Source organism: Helianthus annuus, chromosome 13 (assembly GCF_002127325.2).
Source record: "Helianthus annuus cultivar XRQ/B chromosome 13, HanXRQr2.0-SUNRISE, whole genome shotgun sequence".
NCBI lineage: Eukaryota > Viridiplantae > Streptophyta > Magnoliopsida > Asterales > Asteraceae > Helianthus > Helianthus annuus.
In genome coordinates, this window is record NC_035445.2 from 17,696,116 (window position 1) to 17,713,918 (window position 17,803).

At 41.7% G+C, this 17,803-nt stretch overlaps 4 protein-coding genes across 4 annotated transcripts; 2 read left to right on the plus strand and 2 right to left on the minus strand.

The window, feature by feature from the left end:
* Positions 1 to 490: 490 nt before the first annotated feature.
* On the minus strand, positions 491 to 1,123 carry LOC110900513. The gene has a single exon (XM_022147400.1). It carries the CDS (start codon positions 1,121 to 1,123, stop codon positions 491 to 493), a length of 633 nt encoding a protein of 210 aa, XP_022003092.1.
* Positions 1,124 to 2,120: 997 nt separating this feature from the next.
* Positions 2,121 to 5,174, plus strand: LOC110900512. The gene is made up of 4 exons (XM_022147399.1): positions 2,121 to 2,583; positions 2,685 to 3,497; positions 3,664 to 3,839; positions 3,906 to 5,174. The coding sequence occupies exons 1-4, from the start codon at positions 2,121 to 2,123 to the stop codon at positions 5,172 to 5,174; spliced, it is 2,721 nt and encodes a 906-aa protein (XP_022003091.1).
* Positions 5,175 to 11,374: 6,200 nt separating this feature from the next.
* Positions 11,375 to 12,409, plus strand: LOC110900510. The gene has a single exon (XM_022147398.1). The coding sequence runs from the start codon at positions 11,375 to 11,377 to the stop codon at positions 12,407 to 12,409; it is 1,035 nt and encodes a 344-aa protein (XP_022003090.1).
* Positions 12,410 to 15,116: 2,707 nt separating this feature from the next.
* Positions 15,117 to 15,641, minus strand: LOC110900509. The gene has a single exon (XM_022147397.1). The coding sequence runs from the start codon at positions 15,639 to 15,641 to the stop codon at positions 15,117 to 15,119; it is 525 nt and encodes a 174-aa protein (XP_022003089.1).
* Between the last annotated feature and the right edge of the window lie 2,162 nt (positions 15,642 to 17,803).

A 17,803-nucleotide genomic window follows, 5' to 3' on the forward strand; every position in this document is an offset into this window, starting at 1 on the left:
TTCACGCATTCCAATAGACGAGTTGGAAGACCCGAACAAAGAATCTTCTATATTGAGAGCCGAATTGAAATCTCCCAACACTACCCACGGCTTATCATGACAGAAAGCCTTATGCTTACATAAATCATCCCAAAGGCGTCTTCGATCTTGATACTTGTTCTCAGCATAAACAAAAGAGCAAAAAAGAAGCTTTTTGCTATCTTTAAAAATAACCTGAACATGCATAAGTTGATCTAATTGAAATAGGACCATAACATCAAACACATTAGGATTCCAACCGAGAATAATCCTTGTACCCCGAGAGCATAACCCACCATTAGACGTCCAGCACCAATTACGGAACACATACTTACACACTTTAGCCAACTTAGAGACATCTACATGAGATTCAAGAATAGCACACATATCTAGCTTGTTATCTGCAACAATAGAACGAACCTCACTTTGTTTCAGGGGCCGGTTCAAGCCCCTAACATTCCAAGACATTATGCTACCCATTTAAACCATTCAGACCGGGAGTGCTTGCCCCCTCAGAATTAGTATACTGATTATTAGTCATAAACTGTGCCATCTCAGTCGGAGTAACCTCCTTCACCTCGTCATCTGTCTTCGTAGACCGATTTGTCTCCACATGCAGCCTAGTTTCTATATCAACATCTCCGAGCTCCTCTCCATATCCTTCCACGCTCGCTAAAACTTCAAATGGATTCACTGTTTTAATATGACTAGACCCCGAGCTGTTATCTTGCTTCGTTCCTGAAGTGCTCGCACCCGATTTGTTCGGTTTTGGCTTGTAAACAAACTTTTGTTTCTGTTTTTTCTGTCCAACCCCAAACCTAGCAACCTTTCTTTTATCCGTGACAAAACCTTCCTCATCCACCGTTACTTGCTTTTGGCTAACATTAACATTCTTAGGACAGTTTTGGTCATTATGACCAAAAATGCAACAATTAGCACAATGATGCGGTTTCCATTCATACTCAAGTTTAACTTTTTCCATGATAAAACCATCCTCTTCCAGCTTCGGTATAGCAACAACTATTTGGTCCTTAAGAACATTATCTGCACTAACTTCAATCAAGGCTCTGGCAAAGCTGCTTCTACCCCAGCTATCCGCACACATGTCCGCTGTATAGCTATCCAACCTTTTTGGTGTTCCAATTTTCGACGCCAACAAACTTCAATCAAGGCTCTGGCAAAGCTTAACCCAAATCGGAACCGACTTAATTCCTTCTTTTTTCAAGCTGACCGAAGGCGACCAGATGTTAAGAAAGATAGGGACTTTACGAATCAGCCAAGGCCCACCCTCAAGAGCTTTATTCATACCTTTCTTTGTATCAAATTTAAAGAAGAAAAATCCTTCAGCGTTCATCATGACTTTAGCCAACCCAAACTTTGCCCAAACATTTTTAACATAATACTCCACAACAGGAAACGACAACCTGTTCCCCAGAAAATAGCCAAATAGCACGTTCTCAAACCTGTCTTTAACCGTTTTAACTACCTCCCTCGGAATAACAATGTCAGCTTCCTGATGAGTCTCTGTTGTATCCAGCTTCCTAAAGTTAACTTCACGATTAGACTTAGAGTTCATCATCACCTTTTTAGCATAAGATGCCTGGTTCTCCTGGTTCTCTTGTTGTTTATCAGCATAAATGTTCTCAACCGGAACCGTTATTTTCTCCAATTCATCCAGAACATTTATAACTCGAGGCTCAGTCCGATCATTCACAACCACTCCACGTCTCCGTGCCATCGTTTTGCCATCAATATTCAGAATTTTACTCCCCAAACCCTTCAGCACGGTTGACGGCTTCCCATACACATCACGGTAATCAGCATTCAAAGATGGTGGTTTCCCAAAAATTTCATTAATATCAGGCGGTTTAGAATTCATCTTCGTATGAACTAATCACATGCAGACGTAAAAAAGTAGCTAAACAGGATACAGAACAAACCCTAATCAGCCGCCAAAGGAAAATCCCATGCGAATCAAGAAACAAACTAATCCGCCAAAAAAACCAAGAACTTGACAAAAACAGAATACTAGCTAGACAGAAACCCTAATCCGCCAACAAAGCAGAAACTTGCAACGTACCAGAGTATAGTTTTTGTGTAATATGGATTATACTCAGTTTAAGACGTCGGATATGGATGCAAGACATGTTAAGCCGCCGGATATTCTGTCATCTTCGTCAAACCCTAATAAGGGTTTTGCGTCAAGGTTGTTGAACATTGACGGCAAAACATTCTGCCCGCGTAGAGGAGTTTTGTCTGATCATCAACAGGGACAAAAGATAGTTAACATCATAGATGAACTTACCAAGGTCACAGTTCCAGTTGATAATAAAGCCGATGGTCATGGTGCCGATAAACCTGATGCTGTGCATGATGAGATTTTCTGGGGAACTTATAAGGAGGAAAAATCAGCCTCGTATGCTGATAAGGTGCAGTCTACTTTTAAGAAAAGAGAGGTAAATTTCAGACTTATGGAACCTATGGAAACAAGAGATGATGCGGATATTGTTATACCGAGAGAGGTGGTGCAGCAGGTTCAACACAAATTTGATAATGTGCTCTATGGTTATTTTTTAGGGAATCGCTTGCCGTTCCGGTGGTTGAATATTATGCGAAGAATGTATGGGCTAAATTTGGGTTTTCAAAACTTATGATGAACATGTCAGGTTTCTTTTTCTTTAAGTTTGATTCAAAGGAGGGTTTGACGAAAGTACTGGAAGGAGGACCATGGTTAATACAAAAAGTTCCGCTGTTTCTGAATGTATGGTCTCCGAAGGTTACACTTAAGAAAGATAGTATCAAAACAGTTCCTATATGGGTTAAGTTGCACAATGTGCCGATTGCGGTTTATACTGATGATGGATTGAGCTTGCTGGCGTCGAAGTTAGGGGTTCCTAAAAGGTTAGATTCTTATACCGCTGATATGTGTGTTGATAATTGGGGTAGGAGTAGTTATGCTCGTGCGATGATTGAGATAAATGCTGACAATGAGATGAAGGATCACATTACTGTAGCTATCCCGAAAATGGATGAGGAGGGATTCATATTGGAACGGGTTAAAGTTGAATATGAGTGGAGGCCGCTTCGCTGTAGTTCATGCTGTTTGTTTGGCCATGATGATAATACATGTCACAAGAAACCTAATGGTAAGGCTAGGGTGGTAACAGTTGATGAGGAGGGATTTGTTACTGATAACAGGAGGATGGCGAGGTACTCGTTTCCTCAAAAAAAGCAAAAACCTAAGGTTGTGTATAAACCTAAGACTAATAAAAATCATGCAAGTACGTCTGGGACGAAGGGGGATAGTTCGGATGTGCCGTTGTCAAACTCTTTTGAGGTGCTTGATAATAATAAGAATGATGAGAAAAGGGATCCGACTAGTGCCAAGTCGATGATTGATGAAACTCATGGGACTCGTATACAACAACCTGATGAAGTTATCGAGGTGAACCCGACAGAGATGGCTGATTTTATGAGAGGTAACATGAATACTAAAACTTCTGAGGGGGCAAGCACTCCCGGTGACAATGGTTTGAATGGGTAGCTTAGCAGCCTGGAACATTAGGGGTTTGAACCAACCCCTGAAACAAAGTGAGGTTCGGCATTTTATTGCGGAGAATCATTTAAGTGTTTGTGCCATCTTAGAGTCTCATGTGGATGTTAACAAGCTGAATAAGATATGTGAAAAGGTTTTTCGAAATTGGAAGTGGACATCGAACGGAGGTATGTGTCAAAGAGGTACGAGGGTTATATTGGGGTGGAATGTGGATGATATTGATCTTATGGTTATATCCCAATCAGACCAGGTTATTCATACTCAGGTATTATTAAAATCGGTCAAAAAGACAATTTTTTGTTCTTTTGTGTATGCGGAAAACAAGTATCAGGATAGGAGAAGCTTGTGGGCTGATTTGTGTAGATTTAAAGGCATCACCCATGACACCCCTTGGGTTGTAATGGGTGATTTCAACGCTGCTTTGAATATGGAGGATTTTGTGATGGGGCCATCATCCCATACTATAGCTATGCGAGAATTTTTTGAGTGTATTCAAGAGGCAGAATTGCTTGATGTTAAGAGTCATGGGTTGCATTATACTTGGAATCAAAAACCAAGGGATGGGGTAGGAATGCTAAAGAAAATTGACCGTATTATGGGTAACATCAAACTTATTGATGTTTTTTCGGATGCTTATGTTATATTTCAGCCGTTCCGTGTTTCTGATCATGCTCCTGCTATTTTGAAGTTATTCTCCATGTCTACGGACCGGCCTAAACCATTTAAATTCCCGAATTTTATTATCACAAAGCCAGAGTTCCGCCAAGCTGTTATATCTGAATGGAATAAAACCGTGGAGGGGGCTACCATGTTTTCTGTGGTTATGAAAATGAAGAGCCTGAAAACGCATTTTCAGAGGATATTGCGTAATCAAGGTAATCTACATAAAAGAGTTACAGACTTACGGAATGAGCTTGACCAGATTCAAAAACAGGTGGAAGCTCATCCTTTTGATGCTTCTATTCGGTTATTGGAGGCTAGCTGTTTACGTGATTTTAAGTCAGCGGTTTATGATGAGGAGTGCTTCTTGAAACAAAAATCTAAAGTGCAATGGTTATGTGCGGGTGATTCAAATACGTCTTACTTTCATAATTGTGTGAAGAGTAGGAATGCTAGAAGTAAAATCAATTGCATTAAGGATATGAATGGGAGCCAGTATGAGGGAGATTATGTTGCGGCTGCTTTGTTGAACCATTATTCAGGTTTCATGGGCACTCAAGATCGAGTGACGAGGTTGGATGAGACAGATTTGTTCGTTAATGTTTTGCAGCAGAATGTGGCGGAGAATATGGTTAGACAGGTCACTGATGATGAAGTTAAACAGGCTATGTTCAGCATAGGGGAGAACAAGGCTCCAGGTCCAGACGGATACACTTCAGCATTTTTTAAAAATGCCTGGGATGTTGTGGGTGGTGAAGTTACTAAGGCGGTGTGTGATTTTTTTAATAATGGGCAAATTCTTAAGCAAATTAACCATACGATTTTAGCGTTGGTACCAAAGATTGATACGCCAAATTCAGTTCTTGATTACAGGCCAATATCATGTTGTAATGTGATATATAAGTGGGTAAAGGGTTACCCCGGTGAATTTTATATATAAAGAAAAAAGAATCACACGAGCGTGCCAAAGAAGCACACTAGGGCTAGACTTGGCATACCAAGACTAGCAAAACCAAAACCAACAAAGAATCACAACCATGCGAAACAAAAACAACCAAAGAAATAACAACCAGAAGCCGAAACAATGGCAACAAACAGACACACAAAACCCCAAACAGACTCTAGCCTGGATCGATGCTCATAGTCTTCACTTGGAACTTCCACCGCTCTAATGCTAACGGGTTCCTGGAGCCTCTCCCTGCCTTGAACGTCATCAACTTCATACGCACCGTATGCAGTACTATATCGGCAATCAAAGCAGCCTTCCGCTGATTTGGAGAAAATAATCTATTGTTTCTTTCTTGCCATATGAAATAAGTTGAGGCAGCAACAACCATTTTACCAACTAACACTTCTGGCGACTTACCCGAGCTGTGTTGTGAAAACCAAGTCATGATAGAGTCCCAGTTAGCATCCACTACATCCATGTAAGCCATAGCTTTAACCATATTCCACACTTGCTCCCCATAAGAACACTGAAAAAATAAATGATCCCGAGAGTCTTTACCCTTCCTGCAAAGCGGACAACACATCAGATTAAGATTAGTTGCACTTCCGGCATCCCAAATCCCCATACGATCCTGAGTTTTCAGCTTGTTCTTGATAACTAGCCACATGTGAAAAGAGTGTCTAGGAATACATTGACTAAACCACACCAAATCAGCCCAACCCACCTCTTCCCCACGCGAACGGATATTATCCCAAACCTCACTAGCACTAAACTCCTTTTGCATATGTTGTCTATCCTTCCAAATCAGCTTATCTGGAGTACTTTGGTTAAGAAACGGAGGCAGAGAATTCGTCAAAGCCGGATAAAACTGAAGCCACGTAGCCGGCCACAACCAATCATTATGGTGACTAACAAGATCTGCCACAGTAGACTGCATATTAAAACCCGCTCCATGGATTCGTCTTGGGGTAATGAAATCACTCAACGGGCTATGATCACACCAGTTATCATGCCACGCATTAGTGTCCCGGCCATTACCAATAGAATACCAAACAAACTGACGAATGGAAGATCGAATCATTAGGATTTTTCTCCATCCCCAACTCATACTTCCTCGAAAAGGAATGCACCAAAAACTCTTTCCCTTAATCCTATAAGAATGGACCCATTTCACCCAAAGAGACTCTCTTTTAAGCAAAATACTCCAAATGTGGTTCGCAAGCAGCGCTTTGTTCATATCTTGAATTCTTCTAACGCCCAATCCCCCTTCCGACTTCGGAAGGCAAACGTTTTTCCAAGCCACTTTAGGATGAGCAACTTTCACCACACCGCCACTCCATAAAAAATTCCGCATCCTTTTTTCAATGTCTGCCATAATGCGAGCCGGAAGCATAAATACCGAAGCCCAATAGATGTGCATAGCTGATATGACTGACTTAATCAGCTGAAGCCTCCCCGCAAACGAAAGAGACTTATTCATCCAATGTTCAATCTTTTTATCTACCCGGTCCACCAGGATTTTGCAATCCCTATACATAAGTCTTGTAGAGATTAGCGGAACCCCCAAGTACCTGACAGGGAGAACACCCTCTTGAAACGGCAGAAGGGAGCGAATGTCCTGTTTAACCCCCGATGAGACATTACTAAAAAACAAAGTACTTTTAGCTAGATTCGGGGTAAGACCTGATATTCTAGTGAACAGCTCCAAGGTGTCTCGCACCACCTTAACCGAGATCAGGTCAGGATTGACGAAAAGGAATAGATCGTCAGCAAATGACACATTGATAATCTTCTGTTGCTTGCATTTATCATGATATCTGAAGGCAGGATGTTGATCAGCAGCTTTATGTAAAAGCAACGAAAGAACTTCCATTACTAAAGTAAACAAATAAGGAGAGATCGGATACCCTGTCGAAGACCCCTTCTACCTTTGAAATAACCACATAGATTCCCATTTATGCTCAGCGAGAAGGAGACAGTGGAGACACGTGTCATAATCCAATCAACCATTTTACTTGGGAAACCAAACTTGGTTAGAATAGACTTCAAAAAAGACCAGCTAACCGTATCATAAGCTTTCTGGATATCAATCTTGAACGCACACCTTGGTTTTCCTTTGTGAAGGTGGTAATTATGCATAAGCTCCTGAGTGAGCAGAATATTATCAGATATCTTCCTACCGGGACAAAAGCAGATTGATTTATATCCACCAAACTACCCAAACTACCTTTTATTCGATCTGCCAAAATTTTGCTAATGCATTTAAAAATGACATTGCAACAAGAAATGGGTCTATATTCCAAAACCGAAGAGGGAGTCGGGACCTTCGGGACAAGAGCAATAATAGTATGGTTCACCTGCTGAAGCAATTTACCATTATCAAAGAATTGCAGAATAGCATCCGAAACCTCCTCACCCACTATATCCCAAGCTTTCTTAAAGAAAACCGAAGTGAAACCATCAGGCCCGGGAGCTTTATTATCACCAATACTGAACATTGCAGCCTTTATTTCTTCTCTAGTCACAGGACGAATCATATGATTAGCTTCAACAGAGCTAACGGATTTTGAAAACAAATCCTCCATAATCAGATCATCAACCTCGGACTCGACACCCAAAAACTTCATATAGTGATCTACAAACGCATGCTCCACGTCTAAACCCTCGTAATGATTGCCATTAGCATCATTTATTGAGTGAATTTTGCTCCTTGCATTTCTGCTTTTAACAAAGTTGTGGAAATACGTTGTGTTACCATCACCCGCACTAAGCCAATCAAGTTTCGCTTTCTGTTTTACAAACGACTCCTCATCATAAGCAGCACAATGGAGCTCCTTTATAATGTTTGATTCTTTGACCCGAAGAGCAGCATCAAACGGGTTCTGATCAATCAGCTTATGAATATCATCCAGGCTAGCTCTAAGATTATTAACCTTAGCATGCAAGTTACCTTGTTTATGGAGAAGGATCCGCAACGGATGTTTTAGGTTACGAAGCTTTTTTACCACTGAAAGCATAGGAATACCAACAATCGTTTTGCTCCATTCAGCCACCACACACTCCTTAAAACCATCCTTAGAAGCTATGAAGTTAGCGAATTTAAATGGCTTCGGTTTAGCCCGAACCTCGCTAGCCATTTTCAGAATACATGGGGTGTGGTCCGACAACCGGTAAGGGTGATAAAACACGTGGGCATTCGGGAAATCATCTAAGAAACGAACATTACCCATCACCCGATCAATCTTCTTTAGGATACCTATCCCATCTCTTGGTTTTTGGTTCCACGTAAAGTGAAGACCATGGCCCGGAATATCTAGCAACTCATTTTGTTGAATACATTCAAAAAAATCCCGCATACCTATCGTAGGAGTGGACGATCCATGCAAACAATCATCCATATAAAGGGCCGAGTTGAAATCTCCCATCACAATCCACGGTTGATTCCTGGCTACCAAATTATGCTTGCATAAGTCTTGCCATAAAACCCGTCGCTCTTGATAAGTGTTCTTAGCATAGACAAATGACACAAGAAGAACTTTGGAATCGATATTTGACTTAAGCTGAACATGCATAACCTGGTCCGTTTGGGCTAGAACCATAAGCTGAAAATGATCATCGTTCCATCCTACAATAATTCTGGTTCCGTTGTTACACACCCCTCCATTAGACGTCCATTCCCACTTTTTAAACACTCTACCACAGACTTTCGAAAGCTTTGAAACCTCCACGTGAGACTCCAAGATAGCACAAACACTAAGCTGATTTTCTTTAACTATTTGGTGAACCTCCCTTTGTTTCAGGGGCCGGTTCAAGCCCCTTATATTCCAGGCGGCTATGCTATCCATAAAAACCCATATCACCGGGAGTGCTTGCCCCCTCAGAACGATCATTCTTTGAATTCATACTCATAAAAGACGACATTTCCGTATTGACAGGATCGATAAAACCCTCCTCCTCAGTATTACTCTGATTCAGTTGTTTTGAACTCATATCCACTAGTCTACTCGTGTTTCCATCCACCTTCTCATAAATCGGATCCTCCAACTGCAGCTCGTTTAAAGTACCTGATTTCAAAGAATCATCTGCTAAGCTTTCAAACTTATTGTGAGTGTCCACCGGATAAGAGTCTTGTTTAGCTTCCGGCTGATCTTTCGTTCCTGATGTACTGGCACCTGCAGAATTAGACTTAGGCTTGTAAACGAACTTCGGTTTTTGCTTTTTCTGTGGAAAACCATACTTTGCTGTTTTCCTTTTATCCATAATAAACCCCTCCTCGTCAATAGTAACCTGTTTAGCCTTATCTTTCGGGATTCTCGGGCATGATGAATTGTTATGACCAAATAAGCAACAAGTATCACATCGATGAGGTTTCCATTCGTATTCTACTTTAATGCTTTCTTTAACAAAACCCTCTTCATCCATTTTCGGGATAGCAACTACAACATGGTTCTTTAATCCATTTTCCGCATTAATCTCTACCAAAGCACGAGCATAACTGGTTCGACCCCAATTATCAATGCACATATCCGCTGTATAAGCATCTAACCTCTTGGGTATACCAACTTTTGAAGCCAGAAGACTAAGACCATCATCTGTGTAAACGGCAAGCGGAACATTATGAAACTTGATCCAAACTGGAACCGACTTAATACCATCCTTTTTTAAGCTGATTGTCGGACCCCAAACATTCAAAAACAACGGCATCTTCCTTATCAACCATGGACCACCTTCAAGAACTTTATTCATACCCTCCTTGGAGTCAAATTTAAAAAAGAAAAAGCCATCTGAGTTCATCATAAGTTTAACAAATCCATACTTCGCCCAAACATTCTTTACATAATATTCAACTACCGGAAACGGCAATCTATCACCAAGAAAATAACCATAAAGAACGTTTTCAAATTTCTTTTGTACCTGCCGAACAGCTTCCTTCGGAATAACCACATCAGCCTCCTCCACCGTTTCTGTAGACTCCAGTAATCTGAAATTTACCTCACGTTTCCCTTTCGTATTAAGCTTAACCCTATCCGCATACGTAACCTGAGTAGAGCTATTAGGGTTAGAACTTTCTCCTACAGCATGCACGGAATCAGGTTTAGCAACATCATGACCATCAGCTTTGTTTTCAACTGGAACTGTGATATATAAGTGTATCAGCAAAATTATCACAAATCGTGTGAAGGGTTGTTTGGGGACTCTTGTGAACATTAACCAGTCGGCATTTATTCCTGGTAGAAAGATTTCTGATAATATACTTATTACACAGGAGCTTATGCATAACTATCATGTGGATCGTGGTCCTCCGAGGTGTGCTTTCAAGATTGACATCCAGAAAGCTTATGATACTGTAAGCTGGTCTTTTTTAGAAACTATTTTAATCAGGTATGGATTCCACAGGAAAATGGTTTCTTGGATTATGGCGTGTGTCACAACAGTTTCCTACCCGGTTAGTGTAAATGGCGAGTTGCATGGTTTTTTCCCAGGGAAACGGGGTTTACGCCAAGGAGATCCAATGTCCCCATATTTATTCACGTTGATTATGGAGGTGTTATCTCTCATGTTACAAAAGATGGCGTTAAATCCTGCATTCAAGTTCCATCGACACTGTTATGAACAAAAGATTATCAACGTATCATTTGCTGATGATTTATTTGTTTTTGTTAATGGTGATACCGGATCGGTTAAGCTTATTCGGAATGTTTTGGAGGAGTTCACTAGTGTTTCGGGCCTGGTCCCTAGTTTACCCAAGAGTACGATATTTTTTTGTAATGTTCCAAGCCATGTAAAAGCGGAGATTTTACGTTTGCTGCCGTTTCGTGAGGGTGAGCTACCGGTTCGCTACCTGGGGGTTCCCTTAATCTCTACTAAGCTGTCTTTTAGAGATTGTCGGGTTTTGGTGGAACGTATGGAGAGGAAGGTTGATAATTGGATGTCTAAATCTTTATCTTTTGCAGGTCGATTACAGCTCCTTAATTCTGTTCTTGCAGCAATGTATACGTATTGGGCCGAGGTTTTCATTTTGCCAGCGCGTATAGTCAAGGATTTGGAAAAGAGAATGCGAAGATTTCTTTGGAACGGGGGGGGCTTCGGGGAGTATCCGGTCTAAAGTAGCGTGGAAGGACGTGTGTTTGCCTACAGATGAGGGGGGTCTTGGAATTCGAAGTATTTCAGATGTGAACAAAGCACTTATGATGTCGCACATTTGGAGCATTATTAGTAACCGGGAATCCCTGTGGGTCAAGTGGATCCATTCTTACAAGATAAAAGGCAGAAATTTTTGGGAGATTCCAAGCCGTGGAGCGTTGACATGGAGTTGGAGAAAAATTTTATCTATTCGTCCGGTGGTTAGACCTCATGTTTGGAAGTTGATTGGGAGTGGTTCCCAGACTAATGCGTGGAGTGATAATTGGTGCGTATGCAGTCCGATTCGAAACTTTATTACGCCAAGGAGAATTGCCCAAGCGGGTTTTAATTTGCAAACTACGGTTGCAGAGATTGTGGATGCTGATGGTAACTGGCGGTGGCCTCAGGCTTGGTACGATTTATTCCCAGTGCTCATAGATGTCATGGTTCCGGCTCTAGTTCCTGATTCAGTTAATAGGCTGGGATGGAGATCTGTGGAAGGAAAAATTGTTCAGTTTAGCTCTTGGGAAGCTTGGAATAATCTTCGGGTAAGGGATAACAAGGTGGCTTGGGTGAATATGGTGTGGTATGGCCAATGCATTCCAAGACACTCTTTTCATCTTTGGTTAGTTCTCAAGAATAAGCTGAAGACTCAAGACAGATTAGCAGTATGGGAAGCGGGGAGTGAAACGAATTTACGTCTTATGTGCTGTCCACTTTGCAACTATGGGCGAGACTCAAGAGACCATCTTTTCTTTCAATGCACTTATGCGGCCAAGATTTGGAGCATTGTTAAACGAAAGGTTGATATGGTAGATGTAAACGATTCATGGAGCTCAATAATGGTGTGGATAGAGCTGAACGCAAATTCAAAGAAACTGGAACACATTGTTTGCAAGCTTTTGGTAGGGGCATCGACTTATTTTATATGGCAAGAACGGAATAATCGGCTGTTCTCCAACATCTACAGGAAGGAAGAGATGGTGGCTCAGATTATCTTGGACATGGTTCGGCTTCGTATTATGGGGTTCAAGGTCGGAAGAGACGTGAAGTATAGGAAGCTGTTGGAAACATGGGGAGTAAAAGAAGATGAACCGGGCTAATTGCGAGCTAGTATAGCAGTTAGTTAGTTTTGTTTTGTTCGGGTTGTTTTGTTTGTTTGGGCCGTTTGTGAGTTGTATGTTTTGTGTTGCCTAGGCTTGGCCTATTGAGCCTAGTAGTGTGTGTCAAACTCATGTCACACCCTGTTCTTTGATTCTTTATAAAATTTTACCGGGGTAACCCTTTACCCAAAATCAAGAACAACCCAAGCGAATTGGCAGCAAACCCTAGCAAAAAAAACGAAAAGAACAAACCCTAAACCTGATTTCAAAAGATTAGGAACCACGGTAGAAGTCTAGAAACCTTACTCAGAAGGATCGACAACACCACAATTGCTAACCCAGATCAATCAAGAATAAGATCAGAATGAACAAGAAGCTAGGGTTTCTCAGTAATCGCCATCAAGAATAAGATCAGAATGAACAAGAAGCTAGGGTTTCTCAGTAATCGCCAGAATCGCCCAGAGCCCTTCCCGATTATAGTTGTTATAATACACATAACAGTGATAGTCGATATGTAACTCGTTTGTTTTGTGTTAAGACAATGTAAATTACTTAATGAAATCAATAAAACGAAACTTTTTGTATCCATGGTTGCGAAACAATAATTCTGCCACGACACTCCCCGACGTTTCCGCCGCGTTTTTGTTGTTTTAACGCGGTCGGGGTGTGGCAAAAGAGTTGGTATCAGAGCCAATGGTTATAGGGAATTAGCTTATTAGTAATGCTTTGACCTAGACTATAACCTTTAGGACCCTAACGCAAGGAAACTTGTGTTTAGATTTTAAAACAAAACCGTCACCTATCCTTTGGTGATAACCACAATGAGAACACAAATTTCGAATCCGCTTTGAAAACTAATCATTACTTCGTAAATGATTTGTTATAAGGTTTTGAACCCTCTTAGTTTTCAAAATCTCGTCAAAGTTTGGGTCTAAATAATGTGAACACATGCAAACTGGAAGAGTGAATGCCTGTACCCTGAGTTTTCTGTCTAAGGCTAGAGTGTTCGTACAAATCCACATAATCGGACCAGTCACTCTTACCTGGAAACTCTTGGGGTGAGTGTTCACTTATAGGCAAGCATGTCTTCGCTATACATTATTTTGACCCATTTACTTTGATTAATCACTGCGTGTCGTTTGTTTGTTCGAGGTAACAAACGAATGATCGCCTTCCTTGTGTTTTGTCGATATCTTCAATACCTCTTGTGTTTTTCCAATTGTCGGCCTCACTCGTTTCTCATATTTCCTTTTAGACAATGCCTCCTCGACGTGATGCACAACCTTTTACTGCTGAAGAAGTCGCAGCCCTTGTCGCTCAGCAAATGGCTGCAGTGCTTCCAGGCGTAGTAACCCAGATCCATGAGTTATACAACAATAATGTTCAATGTAGTTTCAAGAATTTCAATTCTGCTAAGCCGTTGAAGTTTTCTGGGTCGCAAGGAGCAACTGCGCTCTGCAGTGGTTCGAGAGTATCGAGAGCACATTCAGACATGTGCAATGTCCGAATGAGCGTAAGGTTGAATTTGCATCAAGTGTGTTCGAGAAGCGTGCTCTGACATGGTGGAACGGTGTGATGCGCGATACGGGTGCCGATGTGGCTATGGCACAAACGTGGGAAGAGCTTCGAGCTCTCATGATGAAAGAGTTTTGTCCCCGTCACGAGATTCGAGCGTTGGAACAAGAATTCGATGATCTGAAACAAGATGGGGGAGAACACCGTACGTATACAGATCGTTATGAAGAGCTGAGTTTGTTGTGTCCCATTATGGTTACCCCTTTTGGAGAAAGCGTTAGAGAGGTATATCGATGGTTTACCCGATTCTGTGCAAGACATTGTGACTGGCAGTAATCCTACTATTGTTCGTCAAGCGATCGAGTTGTCTGCTACTCTGACCGAGTCTCAAGTCAGAAAGGGTAAATTGACCCGCAAGGGTGATAAAGAGAAGTCAGCTGATTCTGCACAAGACTAGGATAAGGGTAAGGGTAAGAAGAAGGGTGAGTCTTTGAAGAAGTCAAGGAAGCGCAAGGCTTCCCAGAACTTTGCAGTTACTGCACAGAACCCTCAGAACCCACCAGCATTACCTCCTGCGAAGAAACAGTATGCTGGTACCGCACCTCACTGCACTCGGTGCAATGGTCATCATGCTACCCAACAGGTGTGTAAGCAGTGTACTACGTGTGGTAAACTTGGGCATCTGGCCAACATCTGTCGTCTGGGTCAGAATCAAGCTGTTTAGAATCACGCTCCAGTTCAAGGGAATGCCGCTAGATTCCCACCTGGTTCATGTTTCAATTGTGGAGAGTTTGGTCATTTCTTCAACAATTGTCCGAGGTTGGTGAATGCTAATGTGAATCCAAACGTGAATGTCAATGCCAATGTGAATCCCGCTCGTGGACGAGCATACAATCTGAATGCAAATGAGGCTCGAGCTGACAACCTCGTTGTCAATGGTACCTTTCTTCTCAATGGTACGTTTCTTGTTAACAATCGACTTGCATCTATTCTTTTTTTTTTTTGGGTAAAGGGTTACCCCGGTAAAATTTTATAAAGAATCAAAGAACAGGGTGTGACATGAGTTTGACACACACTACTAGGCTCAATAGGCCAAGCCTAGGCAACACAAAACATACAACTCACAAACGGCCCAAACAAACAAAACAACCCGAACAAAACAAAACTAACTAACTGCTATACTAGCTCGCAATTAGCCCGGTTCATCTTCTTTTACTCCCCATGTTTCCAACAGCTTCCTATACTTCACATCTCTTCCGACCTTGAACCCCATAATATGAAGTCGAACCATGTCCAAGATAATCTGAGCCACCATCTCTTCCTTCCTGTAGATGTTGGAGAACAGCCGATTATTCCGTTCTTTCCATATAAAATAAGTCGACGCCGCTACCAAAAGCTTGCAAACAATGTGTTCCAGTTTCTTTGAATTCGCGTTCAGCTCTATCCACACCATTATTGAGCTCCATGAATCGTTTACATCTACCATATCAACCTTTCGTTTAACAATGCTCCAAATCTTGGCCGCATAAGTGCATTGAAAGAAAAGATGGTCTCTTGAGTCTCGCCCATAGTTGCAAAGTGGACAGCACATAAGACGTAAATTCGTTTCACTCCCCGCTTCCCATACTGCTAATCTGTCTTGAGTCTTCAGCTTATTCTTGAGAACTAACCAAAGATGAAAAGAGTGTCTTGGAATGCATTGGCCATACCACACCATATTCACCCAAGCCACCTTGTTATCCCTTACCCGAAGATTATTCCAAGCTTCCCAAGAGCTAAACTGAACAATTTTTCCTTCCACAGATCTCCATCCCAGCCTATCAATGAATCAGGAACTAGAGCCGGAACCATGACATCTATGAGCACTGGGAATAAATCGTACCAAGCCTGAGGCCACCGCCAGTTACCATCAGCATCCACAATCTCTGCAACCGTAGTTTGCAAATTAAAACCCGCTTGGGCAATTCTCCTTGGCGTAATAAAGTTTCGAATCGGACTGCATACGCACCAATTATCACTCCACGCATTAGTCTGGGAACCACTCCCAATCAACTTCCAAACATGAGGTCTAACCACCGGACGAATAGATAAAATTTTTCTCCAACTCCATGTCAACGCTCCACGGCTTGGAATCTCCCAAAAATTTCTGCCTTTTATCTTGTAAGAATGGATCCACTTGACCCACAGGGATTCCCGGTTACTAATAATGCTCCAAATGTGCGACATCATAAGTGCTTTGTTCACATCTGAAATACTTCGAATTCCAAGACCCCCCTCATCTGTAGGCAAACACACGTCCTTCCACGCTACTTTAGACCGGATACTCCCCGAAGCCCCCCCCGTTCCAAAGAAATCTTCGCATTCTCTTTTCCAAATCCTTGACTATACGCGCTGGCAAAATGAAAACCTCGGCCCAATACGTATACATTGCTGCAAGAACAGAATTAAGGAGCTGTAATCGACCTGCAAAAGATAAAGATTTAGACATCCAATTATCAACCTTCCTCTCCATACGTTCCACCAGAACCCGACAATCTCTAAAAGACAGCTTAGTAGAGATTAAGGGAACCCCCAGGTAGCGAACCGGTAGCTCACCCTCACGAAACGGCAGCAAACGTAAAATCTCCGCTTTTACATGGCTTGGAACATTACAAAAAAATACCGTACTCTTGGGCAAACTAGGGACCAGGCCCGAAACACTAGTGAACTCCTCCAAAACATTTCGAATAAGCTTAACCGATCCGGTATCACCATTAACAAAAACAAATAAATCATCAGCAAATGATACGTTGATAATCTTTTGTTCATAACAGTGTCGATGGAACTTGAATGCAGGATTTAACGCCATCTTTTGTAACATGAGAGATAACACCTCCATAATCAACGTGAATAGATATGGGGACATTGGATCTCCTTGGCGTAAACCCCGTTTCCCTGGGAAAAAACCATGCAACTCGCCATTTACACTAACCGAGTAGGAAACTGTTGTGACCCACGCCATAATCCAAGAAACCATTTTCCTGTGGAATCCATACCTGATTAAAATAGTTTCTAAAAAAGACCAGCTTACAGTATCATAAGCTTTCTGGATGTCAATCTTGAAAGCACACCTCGGAGGACCACGATCCACATGATAGTTATGCATAAGCTCCTGTGTAATAAGTATATTATCAGAGATCTTTCTACCAGGAATAAATGCCGACTGGTTAATGTTCACAAGAGTCCCCAAACAACCCTTCACACGATTTGTGATAATTTTGCTGATACACTTATATATCACATTACAACATGATATTGGCCTGTAATCAAGAACTGAATTTGGCGTATCAATCTTTGGTACCAACGCTAAAATCATATGGTTAATTTGCTTAAGAATTTGCCCATTATTAAAAAAATCACACACCGCCTTAGTAACTTCACCACCCACAACATCCCAGGCATTTTTAAAAAACGCTGAAGTGTATCCGTCTGGACCTGGAGCCTTGTTCTCCCCTATGCTGAACATAGCCTGTTTAACTTCATCATCAGTGACCTGTCTGACCATATTCTCCACCACATTCTGCTGCAAAACATTAACGAACAAATCTGTCTCATCCAACCTCGTCACTCGATCTTGAGTGCCCATGAAACCATCTATTCTTTTTTATTCTGGTGCTGATAGAAGTTTTGTTTCGTTATCTTTTGAGCCTTTGCTTGTGATACCTAGAACTAAACTGAGGAAACCCTTGTCTGTCGAAGTTGCTACTGGTAAACCTCTTGTTCTCGATTCTGTTATTGGTGATTATCAGTTGAACCTTGATAACCATCTTTTTCCTATTGATCTCACACTGATGCTGTCACACCCCGAAAAATCAGAGCTGGAGTGACTTGACCGGTATC

Excerpts from the sequence above, each read along its gene's own strand:
- LOC110900512 (XM_022147399.1), top strand. The coding sequence starts at position 2,121 with ATGGATTATACTCAGTTTAAGACGTCGGATATGGATGCAAGACATGTT. Across the intron at positions 3,498-3,663 it reads GATGGCTGATTTTATGAGAG|AGTCTCATGTGGATGTTAAC; the intron begins GTAACATGAATA and ends GTGCCATCTTAG. Across the intron at positions 3,840-3,905 it reads ACCAGGTTATTCATACTCAG|GATAGGAGAAGCTTGTGGGC; the intron begins GTATTATTAAAA and ends AACAAGTATCAG.
- LOC110900510 (XM_022147398.1), top strand. The coding sequence starts at position 11,375 with ATGTCGCACATTTGGAGCATTATTAGTAACCGGGAATCCCTGTGGGTC.
- LOC110900509 (XM_022147397.1), bottom strand. The coding sequence starts at position 15,641 with ATGGTGTGGTATGGCCAATGCATTCCAAGACACTCTTTTCATCTTTGG.
- LOC110900513 (XM_022147400.1), bottom strand. The coding sequence starts at position 1,123 with ATGTGTGCGGATAGCTGGGGTAGAAGCAGCTTTGCCAGAGCCTTGATT.